Source organism: Procambarus clarkii, chromosome 91 (assembly GCF_040958095.1).
Source record: "Procambarus clarkii isolate CNS0578487 chromosome 91, FALCON_Pclarkii_2.0, whole genome shotgun sequence".
Taxonomy (NCBI): domain Eukaryota; kingdom Metazoa; phylum Arthropoda; class Malacostraca; order Decapoda; family Cambaridae; genus Procambarus; species Procambarus clarkii.
In genome coordinates, this window is record NC_091240.1 from 6,608,543 (window position 1) to 6,625,888 (window position 17,346).

Below are 17,346 nucleotides of genomic sequence, written 5' to 3' on the forward strand. Positions count from 1 at the left end.
GCATGACGGGACTGACAGCTTTACAAACATGGCATGACGGGACTGACAGCTTTACAAACATGGCATGACGGGACTGACAGCTCTACAAACATGGCATGACGGGACTGACAGCTTTACAAACATGGCATGACGGGACTGACAGCTTTACAAACATGGCATGACGGGACTGACAGCTCTACAAACATCCCATGACGGGACTGACAGCTTTACAAACATCCCATGACGGGACTGACAGCTTTACAAACATGGCATGACGGGACTGACAGCTCTACAAACATGGCATGACGGGACTGACAGCTTTACAAACATCCCATGACGGGACTGACAGCTTTACAAACATGGCATGACGGGACTGACAGCTCTACAAACATGGCATGACGGCATGAGAGAGAGAGAGAGAGAGAGAGAGAGAGAGAGAGAGAGAGAGAGAGAGAGAGAGAGAGAGAGAGAGAGAGAGAGCGAGAGAGAGACAGACAGACAGACAGACAGACAGACAGACAGACAGACAGACAGACAGACAGACAGACAGACAGTGAGTTTTTTTTTTTTTTTTTTGAGATATATACAAGAGTTGTTACATTCTTGTACAGCCACTAGTACGCGTAGCGTTTCGGGCAGGTCCCTGGAATACGATCCCCGCCGCGAAGAATCGTTTTTTCATCCAAGTACACATTTTACTGTTGCGTTAAACAGAGGCTACAGTTAAGGAATTGCGCCCAGTAAATCCTCCCCGGCCAGGATACGAACCCATGACATAGCGCTCGCGGAACGCCAGGCGAGTGTCTTACCACTACACCACGGAGACTGAAGAAGTTTTGCTTTGTTCAGCTCAATTAAAGCTGAGAGAGAGAGAGAGAGTTTTATATAATAAAAGTATTATTATTATTTAAAATTTAAAACATTTGTTCAGCTGCAGTTATCAACAATTACAGCATTGATGATCTATATTTGCGTATTAGTGGCTTTAGACATTGTATGTACTAGCTCTATCTAGAAAGCCAACATTATGTTTGTAACTCAATTGTATGTATGTACTTTAACCTGAATAAACATTTTATTTTTTTTTTATTTTGATATATTCTATAGTTACAGTTTATTAATGTCCTAATGGTGTTCCTACTGAAGATAAATTTATATGTGCTCAAAATAAATCTATAATTAGAGTGAACCCATAAATCCAAATTCCATTAGAAATATTTAAATAACTTACCGTAACTGATGAAATTGTAATGTAAGCGTTGAGGAGAAAGGGAGTAGGCTCGTAGCCCCAGGTGTCAACAACCCCTCCGTCAGCTGCTGTTAACATATCGCCCCTAAATCAACAATAACAACCCTATACATGTGAGGCGAGTGTAGTTAGGTAATTAACCACTCATATTTCATTTGTCTCTCGATAGGGGATGCCTGGAGAACCTTTGATATCACTCGCCTTATGGGTTTCTGTTCTCGTACTGGTTCAAAATGCCTTTTGAACATAGTGACACTGATGGTTATCTTGAACATGGTCTTCCCGGCTTGGTGACTACTGTTGATAATTACTTACTTAACTTGCCTACCTGCTGAAGCTATAACTGTCAAGACAGTGTTAGAGCTCAAAATTCAACTGGAGTTCATCGTTCAACAAAATTCATATCCTAATGAATATCGTGGGTGGGATCTATAACAGACCACTGACTTCCTGTCCCCGTCGAGCCCACTAGGTATGGTAGCCTTTGGGTAAATTCCCTGGACAGGGACATTTACAGTATAGATTTATTTTCCAACAAAATGATACTCTCAATTCTTCAATTTCAGCTTAGTTGAGTGCAATGCAAGCTGATGTTGCAGCTTGCGTGTCTGAAACGTGGTGGACTGAGGCTTGCAAGAAAGTTAAAAATGCTGTTGTCTTTCTCGACAATAACACGGCGGAATGTCTTCACTGGAGCGGTGGCCTTACAAGATTGGTCAATGCAGGAGCAAAGAATGTTAAAGAATTTTCATCATTTGAGGTAAAGCCTGACTTGGGCCTATGAGTTTTCATGTTGCTGTAAGTCCTAAGATATATTCCCATACCACTTTCATTGGAGTCATTTATTATCATGAACTGTAGTTATCCCTAATCTTCTCTAGCTCCTGTTACTCCTGTCTTTATCTGTAGTTTCCCTCCCTTATCTATCAACATTTAGCCCTATCCATGTCTTCAGTTACCATCATCCTTCTTTATTTTCAGTTACTTCTATCCCTGTTTTTCTATAGACATTTACCCAATCCTTATATATCCACAGTTGCCTTAATCCTCATCCATCTGCTTTTATCTCCTCCCATCCTTTATTTGCCATTCTCCCCATCATCTTTTTGTAGCAGGAGCTCCATCGTTTAGAATCTGAATTTCATAGGCAAGGTTGAGGACTATTTATCTAGTTACGCATTAAGTTTAATAAATTTTAGTGATGGTGAAACAATCCATATAGTACAAAAAAATTGCCTGAAATGCTGGGCATATTAGTGGCTTTAGGCATACTGTAGTTAATAATAGCTCTATCTAGATATCCTTCAGTCTGTTTGTAACTCATTTTGTATGCATGTACTTTTACCTGAATAAACATTTATTATTATTATTATTATTATTATTATTATTATTATTATTATTATTATTAAAACAATACGTTATGAAATAATAATAAAGTACCAGTGGTTTATAGGGTCCCGGTAGTATAGTCGGGTTCATTTTCAACCCACAAATGGGAATTCCAGATTCGAATCCCGGGTGGGAGAGAAATGTTTGGGGTCGTTTCCTATCACCCAATGCTGCTGTTTACCTAGCAGTAAATAAGTACCCAGGAGTTAGTCAGCTTGTTGTGGGGTTGCATCATGGGGGAGGGTCAGTAGTTTGACCTTGGGGGAGGGGGAGGGCAACCTCAATATAAGCCTAACATGTGTATATACTGTACAGTGGCTGCTTGTCCCATGACACAATAAATAAAAATAATACTGTAATTATAATTTATTTATAGTTTAACAAAATCATAAATAAAGTAGAAGCCAGTGAGGCTTTAGCTGCCTCTCGTCCTTCTTCAGAGAGTCAGAGCATTTTAAGAAGATCATTTTAAAAACCTGTTAATTATTACCATTTATGTATACTGCACAGTCCCTTTCTCTTTTTACCCAAATCATTTGATTTGACAAATAGACAATGCCAGACATTACTTATTATGCAATATTGGAGATTGGTTTGGCCATTTAAATGTAGAGTATCTTACCAAAAGCCTTATCACTAGAAAGCAAGTACTGTAATATGTTTAATATATTTCTTTGATTAATTTTTAATACAGCATTATGCTTGTACTTAATGGACATGAAACAATAAACTTGTAGACAATTGCTGCCACTGGTTAATTCATTACTTCTGACATAAATATGTTATCCAGAGAGGTAACAAGGATGATGTCAAGGCAGTGTTCATGGTCAGCACAGCCCTCCGGGACACTACCCTTACTGTATTACAAGACATTATCAAAGCCTCCAGCTTCCAGTACAGCATCATCACCACCTCGGCTCACCCTAATGTCCATGCCTATGCTCGCTACGGTGGACGAGAAGTGGACGAAAACCTCCTGATGAGTAATTTAGAACAAGATGTATTAGCCTGGATGGGTAACATGGTAATTTCCATTACTATTTTTTAGTATTAGGTTTTTAGACTGACCAACATGCATAATTATTCATAAATACTTCATTTGTTGATTTAAGATTCTACAACACTTGGAGAGCATGTGCATCCTTAAAATTATTTTGCTTACATACTCAGAGTAAATAAGGCCTGAATCAACTACAGAAAGACAATATATCATCTGTACATTTTTATTTAGTTCATGTACTATCAAGATGAGCAAAATGTTTAATTAATTAGTTTTAGATAAACTTATAATTGGTATGTACTGTACTTTTTTTTTTTCAGAACTATACCGTGGAAATATTTTACATTCCCTTGGTTATAGCACCATATTCGGAAAATCTTTTATTTATGCCATGTTTTTCCAAGTTATATCCATTGTTGAGTTCAGATGTTGTGAGAATATCAAGGCTTCAGCAAGCATTACCCAAAGGTGATAAAGCAAAAGCAGTGGAAAATTTAGGTGAGCAACATGTGTATTTTGTTATTAACCTTTGTATAGGTATCATATTTATTGTATTTTCTGTAAAAATTTTATGACTGATATAATTTCATGATATTTTAATTAATATACAATACATTGCATTTATTCTAAAATATGTGATATTTTGTTCATTTTTTAATTATTTATATTAAACACATTTTTAACTGCATATAATAAAAGAGTAGAAAAATAAAGAGATTGCAAATTGCCAATTTTTCAGGCGAGGTGGAATTTCATCATCTTCCCAAAGAGATGCGCGTGCTAATCCGCCAGTTTGTGGTATGCATTCACAGCCTTCTTCAGGGAATGAATGCTAGAGATGAGATCTATACTGTTGGCCACACCGCTCGCATAATAGGCACTGAACTTGATGCCTTCAGTCTTGCCAGACAGAGAAGGAAGGCAAGTTTAATTGCTTGAGTATAAGTTCTATCCAGATGTACTCCTCAATATGTACTTTTATTGAAAAATAAATAAGTACAGTTTATAAATAAATTATATAAATTAATATAAATTATAAATATTTATAATATTTAATAATAATATTTATAAATTATATAAATTTCTGTATCTGCATTATAACGTTGATTTTGTTCATTTATTATGTACCCCATACCAAATCTGAGACAATTGTGGGAAAGGTTAGTCACATACAGTAACTGGCTCAGATCCCCCAAGCATTAGAAACTAGTGTACAATATTGTGCTACATGTTCTGTATATTATTATGCTATTATTTAAAGTACAGTAATTCCCGGCTAGGCACACTAAGGAGCTTTGCAAAAAAGTGTGCTCTTTGGTTATAATACAGTACATCAGTTCTGTGATGTTCTCCACTGTGTGCTTTTACAAGTAAAACTGTTTAAGGCTTTTATATTTGGCATTTAGAAGGTAATATATTTTACTATTAACTACACAGCTATGTGTAATTCAAAATTCTCATAATTTCAGTTTGCATGAATGAAATGGATGTACAGTATTGTATAATAAAACAAAGGCTATTAGTGGTGAAGGAATTTGTGAATACATACAACACTGCTCTTTGAATCTGTGTGGCTGTTACACCGCAAAGCTAATTTTTTTTAATAAATATGGCAATAGGTATAGACTTCATGTTAACTACTGTACAACATGCAGAGAATATGTCATTTAAAACAAGGCTGAAAATAAATTTCCAACCATACATGTTCTGTACAGTATTTTATGCAGTACGGTCGACTTACTGTAATGGACTTTGCTTGTGCAGAAGTTTGGATGAAGCAGTGATAGGAAACAGAATAGTTGTGGCCGAGAGTTACAGTTTGGCCGAGCTGTGTAGTCAGGAATGTGGTGCCAAAAACTTTAAAAAAGGCTGATCACAATATATTGAAATATGCTTTTCTAAGGGATTTTGTTATGAAAAGTGTGTTCTATTACTTGACAAAATAAAACCATAGTACTGTAATTAGGGTCAGAAAAAAAAATGAAGATTGTAATTGTTTCCCAAAATTATTCAAGATTGTTTGCAGTGATTTATTGTGTTTATAACTTTTAGCCATTGTGGTCTAACACAATCTTTTTGACAAGAGTTGCACTGTATACTCTTAACATTATTTTTTGTTTAAATATAGTACAGTATACAGATACTGTATTATTTTAATATTTGTTCACCTTTCACAGACAGCTGGTAACAAAGTATCGCTGGTATTAGTTGACCGGACTTTAGATCTAGTAGGTGCTTCCAGTTATGGAGGAGAGACTCTGATGGGAAGAATCTTGTCTCTCTTGCCACGATTGTATGGCCACCAGCTGGATTCCGCTGTCAACATGGCCCCTTTGTGCAAAGTTCATACGTAAGTAGATTTTCATCATCATGAGTGATATGAGCTTTTAACCAGTATCCACTCTTGTATGCTTTTAACTAGTACCCACTATTGTATCAATCCATTATTATGTATTAATTTTTTATTTATTTATATAGACAATACAAGAGTTCTTACATTTTTGTATAGCCACTGGCACATACAGCATTTCGGGCAGGTCCGTAATCTTAATTTCCCCGGAATACGATCTGCCAAATTGTTTAACAACCAGGTACCCATTCACCACTGGGTGAACAGAGGCTACAGTTTAGGATTGGCACCCAGTCAATCCTTAACTCTTCCCGTCAAGATACGAACCCAGGCTAAAGCGCTCGCAAAGCGGGGGGGGGGGGGGGGGCAAGTGTCTTGCCACTGCACCACAGGAACTGTAGTACTTTTTATGATTCAGGCATGACAGTGAGAGAAATCATTACTGAACACTTCAACTGTTGAGTGGTACTGCATTTTCCAAAGTGAAATATTATAAAGCTGTGCTCAGAACCATTTGCTTATTGTGTACAATGCTGCAGCTCTTGAGCAATTAAGTTGCTGCTTATTTAAGATTAAGGGTTATCTCAAGGGCAATTGTTGAAATAATGAAACATAAACATTTAGCCAAGATAAATGATTGCAAAGACTTAATGCAGGAGAAGTTACAAAAGAATAGTTGAGAGAGTGAGAATGCACGACACTGCCAGGCAGAAATGTTGTGTGACCATACTGAAGAATGGAACCATCAGGAGTAGAAATGTAAGAATGGTAATTTGCTAGTTATAGTAATGCCTCCATAGGTGATATCATCTGGTGTATTACTCTAGTTTTGCCATGGCTCTGATTGTAACATAAGCATAACACACTTGGTGAAGAAAAGATGTAACATTGAGGTTCATTTTTGTCTTTGTGTCAGGTTCATCATCGTAACCTCATTTCCCACTTTAATGGGATGGGGGGGGCATTAAGATAAAGATGGGGAAGCAGCATTTGAAAAAAAATATGTCCATCTCTGTATTACTGTGTCAAATACTCGGCTCTCCACAGGTCGAGTGAGTGGACGCTTATACCAGGATGCTTTGCTCCACAAGGCAGAGAACATCATGCATCAGTTGTGCTTAATGCCTTGGTCATGTCATCAGGAAAGGAAGCTCTCTCCCTTATTAATAAACATGTGTGTATCTAATAGGAATACATACTGTAGTTGATTTTTTTCTCACTCATTTATTATGGTTCATGTATTGTATTCAAAGTAGGTTAGCATGCAAAGAAACATACTTGAATTTTGTGATATTCAGTACTCTTTGGTCTGTAGTGTAATCTGCATGTCAAAGGAAATAAATTAACTTATTTCAGGATTGCTTTTCTGCCAAACAATAGCAAATATATCACCTTGAGTGTCTTGGTATAAAAAACAATCATATAATAACGCATAAAACAATGCTTATCTACATCTGTATTCATTAAAGAGTTGTCTAAAATTTTAGGATACACTGAAAAATGATTAAGTGATAAAAGCACCTTTTCACACTCTACTAAAATTAGTTAAGATAGTGTAATATGAGTTCTGTTCATATCAAGAGGCATATCATATGTATCATCATGTATTATTATTGCAGGTATTAGAGGCAGCTAATTGTAAAGACCTTAGTGATGAAGCCAGCCAAAGTGCAGCTCGAGTGACTCCAGAAAACATCAAGAAAAATATCCAGCAGTTTGCATCTGATATTGAGGGCTTCACTGAAAATGCTAGTTTGTTGCAGGTGAGATGAGAGCAGCTGCTGTATAAGTCTTGCATATATTGTTTTGTGCTGTTTATACAGTACATTCTTGCTCTAATGAAACAATTGATCCCAGGATTTTTTGTAGCACAGGCATTGTTATTGCAGCATGACATTTGCTTCTGCAATTATTGTAATTTTATTAATGCAAATGATCAACCTGAGCCTGCAATTTGGCAGCAACTACAACTGCAGCTTGCCGAGAAGAAAGGTCCAATAAAGTTCACAACCACGCACTACAGATGTCACACATCTTGGATGAAAATGCTTGAAAATCCAGCAGGTAAACTGCAGGAGACAAATGGGGTAATAATCATTGAACTCCTAATGACACTTTTCCATACCACATCAAACAAGCTGTGGATTCAATGTGTGCTGTACCATACTGCTCAACATTGAAAAATTATTCAAACTGGTTCACAGAAAACAGATCTAAGTCTCTGCCCAGTTTGTCATAGGAGCAGAAGCCTGGCTGCCAAGGTAAGAGTTACCAGCGTCGTATTCTTGGCAGAAAAAAAGTGAGAGAAACCCTGAAGCTGAGACAAGGCATGACCTGGTGGAAAGCCGAACAGTCTACAGCCATAAGTTGTAGTGAGAAGTATGCCTGAAGGCACCTAGTGCCCAGTAATAGGTGGCTCAGGCTAAGGTAACAAAAGACTGAAATAATGATTTATCAACCCATTCTAGCTCACCATTGGCTGTAAACAAACCAACAAAAACAAGAGAGACTACACACACTTGAAGCACCATGTGAAAGTATTATACAGTATAGATAAGCATGAACCCACTATACTCACCTTGCTTGGCAACCTGCTATGTTCTCACTGTGAATACTGTGTACTCACTGTGCTTGACAACTACAGTATTATATATTGTATTGGTTGAGCAGGCCACTTTATTCTGATTTTCCACCTGCCATGTACACAATGAGGTGGTTTGGTGATGTGGACCATTTTGGGATTCAAATGCTGCCCTCAGGTGATGGGAAGAGTAGGCAGACGAGCCAGTTAGTAGTTTGTTCAGGCTTATTGTCTCCAAGGAGGGCTTCTGAAGGCTTTTCTTTTTTTTTTTTTTTAAAGAGTGTTTGATTTGAGTTTTCTGCAGCTCAATTTAGCTGCATGTACTGTATCTTCCAGTGCCTCTTAATATCAGTATAACTTTACAGGAACATTTTAAAAGTTCTCTGGGGCCTTTCCTGACTGCACATTTCATTCCCACATTTACAACTGACTTTTTCGTTATGTTGCAACCAAGTGGGATAGTTCAGAAATTAGACTTTTAAAGGTCATTGGAGCCATTATTTCTAGATCCATCATGCATCCTTATTTCTTTTGTCTACAGTTAAGTTTACTTTGTGCAAATTCATCACTCACAAGGTCTTCCAGAAACATACCCTTGTGCTAATCATTTCACAAAGTATCCCTCCATCTAAACATGTTTTGTAAAACATGAGCCCTGGTTTAAAGATTTTATATAAGCAGTCAACTAATTTTTAACTTGCATTTTTTTTTTTTTTTTTAGTGAAAGTATTGTAAATTTGTCGTAAATGATTGCAGCAAGGTTTGGGAGTGGTTGAGGCACTCTGTGATCCCCGATGTGTTCATTTTGACCAACTCTTGAGCTTGGAGAAACGCCTCATGCAGTCTATTGGAGACCCAGAGGAAACCCTTCCATTTACACAGGCAAGTAAAAGATATTTTGTTGTAGATATACCCTGTTGATGATAAAAATGTGCGCTGTGTCACAATTACCTTGTGATGACACACACATTTACCTGTATCAACCTGACTGACCTAGGAACTTGCTCATCATATACTAAGCCGTGTCATTGAGACTATAAGAGTAATTAATGCTCTCTAATGTATAAATGCAATTGTAATGATTGTTTATTTGCTATATGTACTTCAATGTAAAATCTAACGTGCATTATTTTACAGAATTTTAGAATTTGGCATTCCTGACAATTTTTTAGTATTGACTGGGCTACTTAGTCAAATACTAGTCAGTATTTTCCTTGAATTTCATGACAGATCCAGTTCTTTGTCTTATTGTGCATGAGTCACCAGTGCTATATAAATTATAGGACAAGATTCATGCTCTTTCTATTCAGGTACCATCATTCCACTTACCTGTAAGTCAACGTTGAACTTGTTATTTTTCTTGTGAGCTATAGACTGCATATTTGAACTGGACCCCTAACATTTTATATTTTAGCTACTTTGTCCCTTTTTTGATGTCTGCAATCCATGCACTTCCATTTAAATGTGTAATATTACACGTCCCACAGTGCAAGGCTTAAGAATCCAACTGTCTAACTTAGAAAGTAGGTCTTCATATTCACTCAGTCTAATTATTTTGTATTTTTTGCTACGTGTAAGAAATTAATAAATAATATTGCACATTACATGTACTGTGCAAATCTTTCCAGATTTTCCAGCTTCTCAAAACCCGAGGAACACATGGGGTGTCACTGGATGATATACTGTGCCTAATGGTATATGTGGCGTCACTTGGTGGCTCTCAGGTATTCACTCAAAAGGATGAATATGCGCTTACCAATCGTCTCTCTCACGCCATTGTTGAGGATAAGATGATGCTTTCTGATAATCTTCTCCAATTAGGTTAGCAGTTACTGTAATTTTGTATATACTAGTAAACTAAACTATACTACTAAAACTACTAAACTATATTTTGTTAATTGGTTGATTGTTTAATGGTTGGGGTATACAGGCATGTCAACTACAGAACTTGGGTAATTTTCTGACTATTTTAAATGGTAAAAACCCTTTCTATATGAATATGGATTAAAGATGTGGTGGCTACTTGCTCCAGTATTTCATTATTCCAGGACAGTGTATTTTAAAGTACAATTTTCCAGGATCTTCGTTAGAAGCTTCCCTGTCTTGCAAGAAGTAAAAGAATGTGACTTGCCATGTTTGATATACAGTGGAACCTCGATTCAAGATTTATGTTCAGAAACCAAAAAAGCACAGAAAAATGAAATTCTTCACAAACAATTCAAGCACGGTCGTCACTAGGCGGGAGACACTGGTAAACTGAAGCGCCACGCGCTTGGTGGACCTGTATGTGTATGAACAAATTCCGAAAACCGAGGCAAACAATGAGTACAGTACTGAATTTAGTTTTTCGAAGAAATTGAGTACGAGAACCGAAAAATACGAAAACGGGCATATGAAAACCGAGGTTCCACTGTACATAGAACCTGAAAGGCATCTATATCATATAAAGCCCCATAAAAGTAACTTTTAAAGTGCAGAGATTTGCAACAAGGCTGGTACATGAATTAAGAGAACTATACTATGAGGACAGGTTAAGAAAATTCAGTCTAACAACTCTTGAGGTGTATGATCATTATATAGAAAATACCGAGGAGAGGGAATAGAGATGTACAAGGACGGCCTATTTAAATTATGGGGTAAAATAGAACCAGAGGTGGTGGAAGCCAGAACTACAAACCAATCAAAGAAATGTAAGGAAGAACTACTAAACTATTTGGATGGTCAAAGTGGAATGCATGGAAAGAAGTAGCGCAAGCCATCTTTATCCATAACTTCAAGAGCAAATATGACGAAGAGAGTAGACCATTTCCACACTATGCAGACCTTTTCCAGACATGACACAGCAAATCCCCACCACTTCTGACACAGACACAGCTGTTAAAGTTGTAGAGGAAAACAAAAGTAAAATTAGGAAAGCAAAAGCACAATAAATTGTAATATTGCATTTTATAAGTTTAGTATAGTTTAGTATCGTGTCCGGTGGCCGGTGGCTGAGCGGACTGAACACTGGACGCGTGATCCTGTGGTCCTGGGTTCGATCCCGGGCGCCGGCAAGAAACAATGGGGAGAGTTTCTTTCATTGTGATGCCCCTGTTACCTGGCAGTAAATAGGCACCTGGGAGTTAGTCAGCTGTCACGGGCTGCTTCCTGGGGGTGGAGGTCTGGTCGAGGACCGGGCCGCGGGGACACTAAAGCCTCGAAATCATCTCAAGATAACCATCTCAAGATATAAATTTAAAAACTGGATAAAATTAAATTTTGTTAAATTGAGAGAACAAAAATTATACTAAAGGTATTTAGTGTTGACCAAAACACAATAGAAAGTGAAGGGACGACAACGTTTCGGTCCGTCCTGGACCATTCTCAAGTCGATACACTAAAGGTATTTAGTGTTACCAAAGTGTGCAGCTTCTTTTAATTCATTGGTTATATATTTCTCTATCGTGTCCTCTTACTTTCCTTAAATTACATTTGTTAAGAAATCCTTCTCTCTGAATTGTATATATCATCCTCTTAACTTTACGTTCACCTAGCATATGGATGAGCTATTTGTGCCTCTCAACAGTTGGTGAGGAAGTGGACGAGGTGTCAGCTTTAAGGACTGCCCAGCGTGTCGCTGACCAGCTCCATGCTATTGCTAGCACAAGGGATCATTTGAAAAATTACAAGTGAGTTGAAGTTGTAAAAGTCAGTTTGAGTAGCCATCTGTAGCCTTCTTCCTTACTTATTGATGTTTTAAAGGAATTGATGTTAGGAATTTTTTGTATTACTGGCTACTTAGTGTATTTTTTTTATATAATCTTAGTCACATTTTGTTATAACAGGTTGATGCAAACTGTATCACAGTAATCTGTACTTAGGAGATAGCTTAGGCCAGATTTAAAGATTTAATTTATTTTGTATAAAAGCATAGTGCATAATTTGTAGGGTGGGCACAATTTACATTTGTACTGAAATAACTGCACATCTGCAGTTCCCTCCATATGCACTTAAAAACTTCCCTCTATATGCACTAAACTGTAAATGCACCTTAAAAATATAAAGCACAATGTGTGTGCTTTAAAGCTTAATATGCACACTGAAGGGTGCTTATCTGGAGAGAGTTCTATGTTATTACAACTACAGTAATGGAAGGGATATGAAGAAAAGAATTTGGGATAGGACAGAAGAAAGGAATGGTGCCCAACCGTTTGCATAGCTGGGGGATTGACCACCGATCTGCAAGAAGTGATAAAAAATAATATACTCATGGGTTAGCCAAATACACTACTTTAAAGGCTAATATGCACACTGTAAAGTCTAATACTGCATACAGGAGTAATATTTATAATGCTAACCCCCAATATACACTATAAAGTTCATTATAGATTGTAACGCTTAATATACACTTGAATGTTGTTGTTGGAAGTGGGATTTGATGTTGAAAGGTTAACCTCAGGTGTTGAAGTGCCAGTGTCATTTAATTAACCTAGAATAGGTGGCACGGTGCAAGATTTCTTTGCAGCCTTTGCAGAAAGTTTCTAATTGATAGTTGCTGCCCACTAAATACAAGGGGCATAGCTAGCCAACTGCTTTCAGTGTTCAAAAGGGAATTTCATTAACACCTCCAAAGGGTAACGGATCAACTGTGATTCACACATCAGACTGCATGTAAAGGTGTCTTAACACCCTGGTTAGCCAGACCATCAAGCAGGAGGCCTAGTCAGAGACCAGGCTGTGGGGATGTGGTTCCTTAAAATGACATCAAGATAATATGGATGTGCATCTGAGGGTATATACTGTTAACATTTGAATGAAAAAAAATGTACAGTATACAAATTAAATACAAAATAGCATAATGTTTATTACAGGCACCTGCATATACCAGGAGATAGTGCCCAGCCTGCTTCATACCAGCCTTTCTTGAAGAAACTAGTGTATGACTGTCTCACTGCTCCTCAAGCTGAGATCACTGACTTGGAGTACAAGTCTGGTGGTTTCAAAGATCTTATAAAAACTGGATTTAGGTAAAGTATTATCACTCTTTTGTTTTCTTTTTAACAGCATTTCAGTTTAAATCATAACCAAGTGATCTTGTCACCTTATTTTGCAATTACATAAGAACATAAGAATAAAGGTAGCAGAAGGCCTATTGGCCCATACGAGGCAGCACCTATTTATAACCACCTAATCCCACTCATATACATGTCCGACCCACTGTAACCCAATTACAGTACAGTACTGTAAAGTATTAATGTATTTTTAGCTATAGTCTATTCAGTCAGGGCATTCTTGGAAGCAACTCCTCTGCTCATTTATGGTTCACTTTGAAGTACTGTATAAAAAATAATTTGTTGTCTCAAGATTTTCTCATGACCTCGAGGATGTATTTTAAAACATCATTATTGTTCTTTTGAAATTACATTTTACACTCCTACAGTATGTCATAATACTGCTGTCACATGTATGCTCAAACATGTACAGTATAGACTTTTTGTATATATTCTTTAGTTTCTGTTGGTGTGAAAAGATTTGCACATTCTTCAATGCCAACTCTTGTACCTTCATGTTTTGTTGTTGTTTAAGATTCGCTACCTGGAACAAAATGTTCCAGGTAGCACGGGCTATGGTGAGCCCGTAGTTCATGTTTTGTTTTATGATACTTTAATTACAACATATATATTGCTTTTCAGCCTCTTTGTTAATGTAAGCAAGCCAATGCCACGAGATGCACCTTTGATGTTGATCTTTGTTGTTGGAGGGGTGACTCCTGGAGAGGTACGTGAAATTCAGCAGACCGTAACAGCCGTGAATCCTCCTTGTGAGATAATAGTGGCATCTACACATTTCGCACACCCCAGTGATACTGTTATTAAAGCTTTACAGTCTAATCCATTTTTGAGATGTGTATAATTACACAAGCATTTCTGAAAGAATCTTTATAATGCTGTAATTATTACGAACATACTCTTTGACAAACCAGACAAAAAAATCCTGCATTCCAACAAATTAGTTAAAAATTTAAGTACAGTGGTACCTTCGTTTATGAATTTAATCCGTTCCCAGAAACGGCTCGTAACCCGAAACTAATTTTTCTATAAGAAATAATGTAAATTGAATTAATCCGTTCCACACTCCCAAAAATATTAACTTCAAAATACATTTCATACATACTATGGTGCAAAGTATTTGTGTTCATTATGTACAAGTTAAAGCTTACCTTTATTGATGACTCTTGTTGGTGTATGGAAGGCAGTGAGGAGGAGGAGAGGTGTTAGTGTTTGGAAGGGGAGTCCCCTTCCATCATAACATCAGGCAGTGATGACTTCTCTGGGGTGTACTCTCTCCTACATTTTGTCTGCAGACCACTAGGACCTGGTTGTGGCTCACTGCTCGTTTGTCTCACTAAGAACCTTACCACTGACTTTCTTGGGACCCATGGCATCGCTCGCCTTATGCGTTTCTGTTCTCGTATTGGCATCCTTAGTGATATTTAGCGCCCTCTGATTATTTTGCGCATTTGATGGTGCTACATAACCTTCCCGCTTTGGTGCCTTCTTTTGATAATTACTTACTTACTTGGGACCCATGGCATGGTATATAATAATTAATTTTGTTTAGAAACCAAAGAAGCTGGAAAAACAATGAAATTCTATAGAAAGAATTCAAGCGCAATTGTCACTGTGGGAGGCACTGTTAAACTGAGGCGCAGTCGCCCGTTCCATCAGGAACCATGTGCTCGGTCAACTCGCGTGTGTGTCAACAAACTCGCAACTCGAGGCAAAGCTCATAAACAGAATCAAATTTTACGAAGAAATTGAGCTTGTAACCCGAAAAATGAGTAAATGTGGGCATTCGTAAGCCGAGGTTCCACTGTATATAACCCTATACTGATATTACGTTTCATGGCAAGTCATTTATTACCAGTACCCTGTATATGATATAATTTATATTATTTTCTTTACCAATTTATCAATAAGTTAATAAAAAATTTCATTGGTATTTTTTTCCACCATGCTGAAAGCCTTGTTTGATCAGTACAGTATTTATGTCTAGTCGTCACTTTATTTAATTGTTGTACTCTATGATTTGGGCACTTTGACAACTGAAGTAATTTATTGCCTTCAGCCTTTTATTATGCATGTGATGAAACCTAAAAGAACTAGGTTAAACATGGGATTATAGACAACTATGTATTAAAGGAATTGTATTGTTTCATTGTTTGATGACCTTCCACATGACTGTGATGCTTTAATTTCAATTTTCATTTCCATTGTAATGTTTTACATATTTATTCACCCTAAACATCCTGTTGATTTGTTTAAATTTATCTTGACTGTCTCTTCCCTCCCCCCCCCCCCCCCTCCTTCCTCATGTGGTCTAGCCATCAAAGCATCACCTGCTTCTCCATGCCCTAAAAAAAAAATTAGTGAAGAATAGTGTGGATAGGTTGTTACAATTTTAGTTTTGTGTGATGATCAGGATTCAGTAATTGAAATTTACATTTCTAATACAGTACAGCAATATAACATGGACAAATTTGAAAACTATTTTAATTAGTGCAAATAATAGGATAACGCTATCCCAAGTATGAGGTTTGGTGCCTTCTTTTGATAATTACCTTACCTTATCCCAAGTATGCAACATAAATTTAAGTACTTTATAAAAAAATCCCCATTTACAAAGCCATTTGTCACTGGTTAGATTAAAATACAAAACTTCGACCATTCTTTATTTTTAATAGTACAGTATTAAATTATAAAATATCAATTCATTTAGGAGACTAGATCATTGTCTACTAATGGTAAGAAATGTACCAGTAGTAGTAGCAGTACGAGCCTTTGGAAGATGGGCGTACTGCAATTACATCAAAATATTACCATTGCTAACATAAATTAGAAAAAGAAATCCTTTGCTAAATGTTTTCTATATGATAAACATAGGATACTTCCTTACATTATTGAGCAAAATTGTGCCAGTATATTTAAATGGTGGTGCTTGGCTATGTATGTCAGTAAATGCCTCAAATACAGAGTGTACTCTTGTTAATATGGAGCACTAGATAATGCAGATTAACAGTTCATACAAAATCAGGACTGAAGTATCATCCAAATGCTGTTTGGATTACTTGGTGAAATCTGGATGAACAAGTGCTTGCATAAGCTCTCCAACCTAGTTGTGTGTTGTAACAAAAAAAAAAATATCAAGTATAGATTAAACACTTTTCTGAGCCGATTGCTCAATTGCTTCCTTAGGCAATATCCTGTTTTCCCGAGATGCTGTAAACTCTAGTCTGGACCAGTGAAACTTTCTTATCTCTACTGCAAGTAAAAAGACATCAAACCAGGAAGACTATGTAACATCTCTTCCTGGCTTGGTGCCGTCTTTTAATAATTACTTGCATTGGAAATGAGAAAGTTGCACTGGTCCAGACTAGTTCACAGCATCCCAAGGAAAACAGGATATTGCCTAAGGAAGCAATTGAGCAACCAGCTCAGAAAAGTGTTTAATCTATACCTGATCTTTATTTTTTGTTACAACACACAGCTTGGTCGAGAGCTTATGTGAGCAACTTGTTCATCCAGATTTCACCACCTAATCCAAACAGCATTGCCATGGCAATATTTTCTTAACATCCTATGCAGGAGCAAGCAAGGCACTGGATAATCCACAATCCAGCCCTTAATGCCAGAAAGCACTTGTAAACGCTCGCCACTGCCACCATTCGTGTAAACAGCAGCAGCCAGAGATCCTACCTCACTTTCTATCCCACTTACCCTCTGAAGGAATGACACAGGATAAGGCATGGAAGTAACCGA

The 17,346-nt window shown here is 37.1% G+C and overlaps 1 protein-coding gene across 7 annotated transcripts; it reads left to right on the forward strand.

Moving 5' to 3' along the window:
- Positions 1-1,224: 1,224 nt before the first annotated feature.
- On the forward strand, positions 1,225-15,741 carry LOC123773982 (sec1 family domain-containing protein 2). 7 transcript variants are annotated; one of them, XM_069318710.1, is made up of 13 exons: positions 1,225-1,360; positions 1,795-1,988; positions 3,408-3,641; positions 3,938-4,115; positions 4,357-4,542; positions 5,799-5,967; positions 7,015-7,141; positions 7,587-7,730; positions 9,305-9,430; positions 10,177-10,369; positions 12,114-12,216; positions 13,399-13,554; positions 14,221-15,741. In XM_069318710.1, exons 2-13 carry the CDS (start codon positions 1,809-1,811, stop codon positions 14,438-14,440), a joined length of 2,016 nt encoding a protein of 671 aa, XP_069174811.1. In that variant the 5' UTR covers positions 1,225-1,360; positions 1,795-1,808; the 3' UTR covers positions 14,441-15,741. The 7 variants fall into 7 exon arrangements, with proteins under 7 accessions (XP_069174811.1, XP_045623964.2, XP_045623966.2 ...); XM_045768008.2 differs by having other exon boundaries at positions 4,357-4,538; positions 5,795-5,967; XM_045768010.2 differs by having other exon boundaries at positions 1,254-1,341; positions 4,357-4,538; positions 5,795-5,967.
- Positions 15,742-17,346: the final 1,605 nt, after the last annotated feature.

Bases quoted from the DNA above. Each gene is read 5' to 3' on its own strand.
- LOC123773982 (XM_069318710.1), top strand. From the start codon at position 1,809: ATGCAAGCTGATGTTGCAGCTTGCGTGTCTGAAACGTGGTGGACTGAG. The intron at 1,989-3,407 runs GTAAAGCCTGAC...TATGTTATCCAG, and splicing joins AAGAATTTTCATCATTTGAG to AGAGGTAACAAGGATGATGT. The intron at 13,555-14,220 runs GTAAAGTATTAT...ATTGCTTTTCAG, and splicing joins CTTATAAAAACTGGATTTAG to CCTCTTTGTTAATGTAAGCA.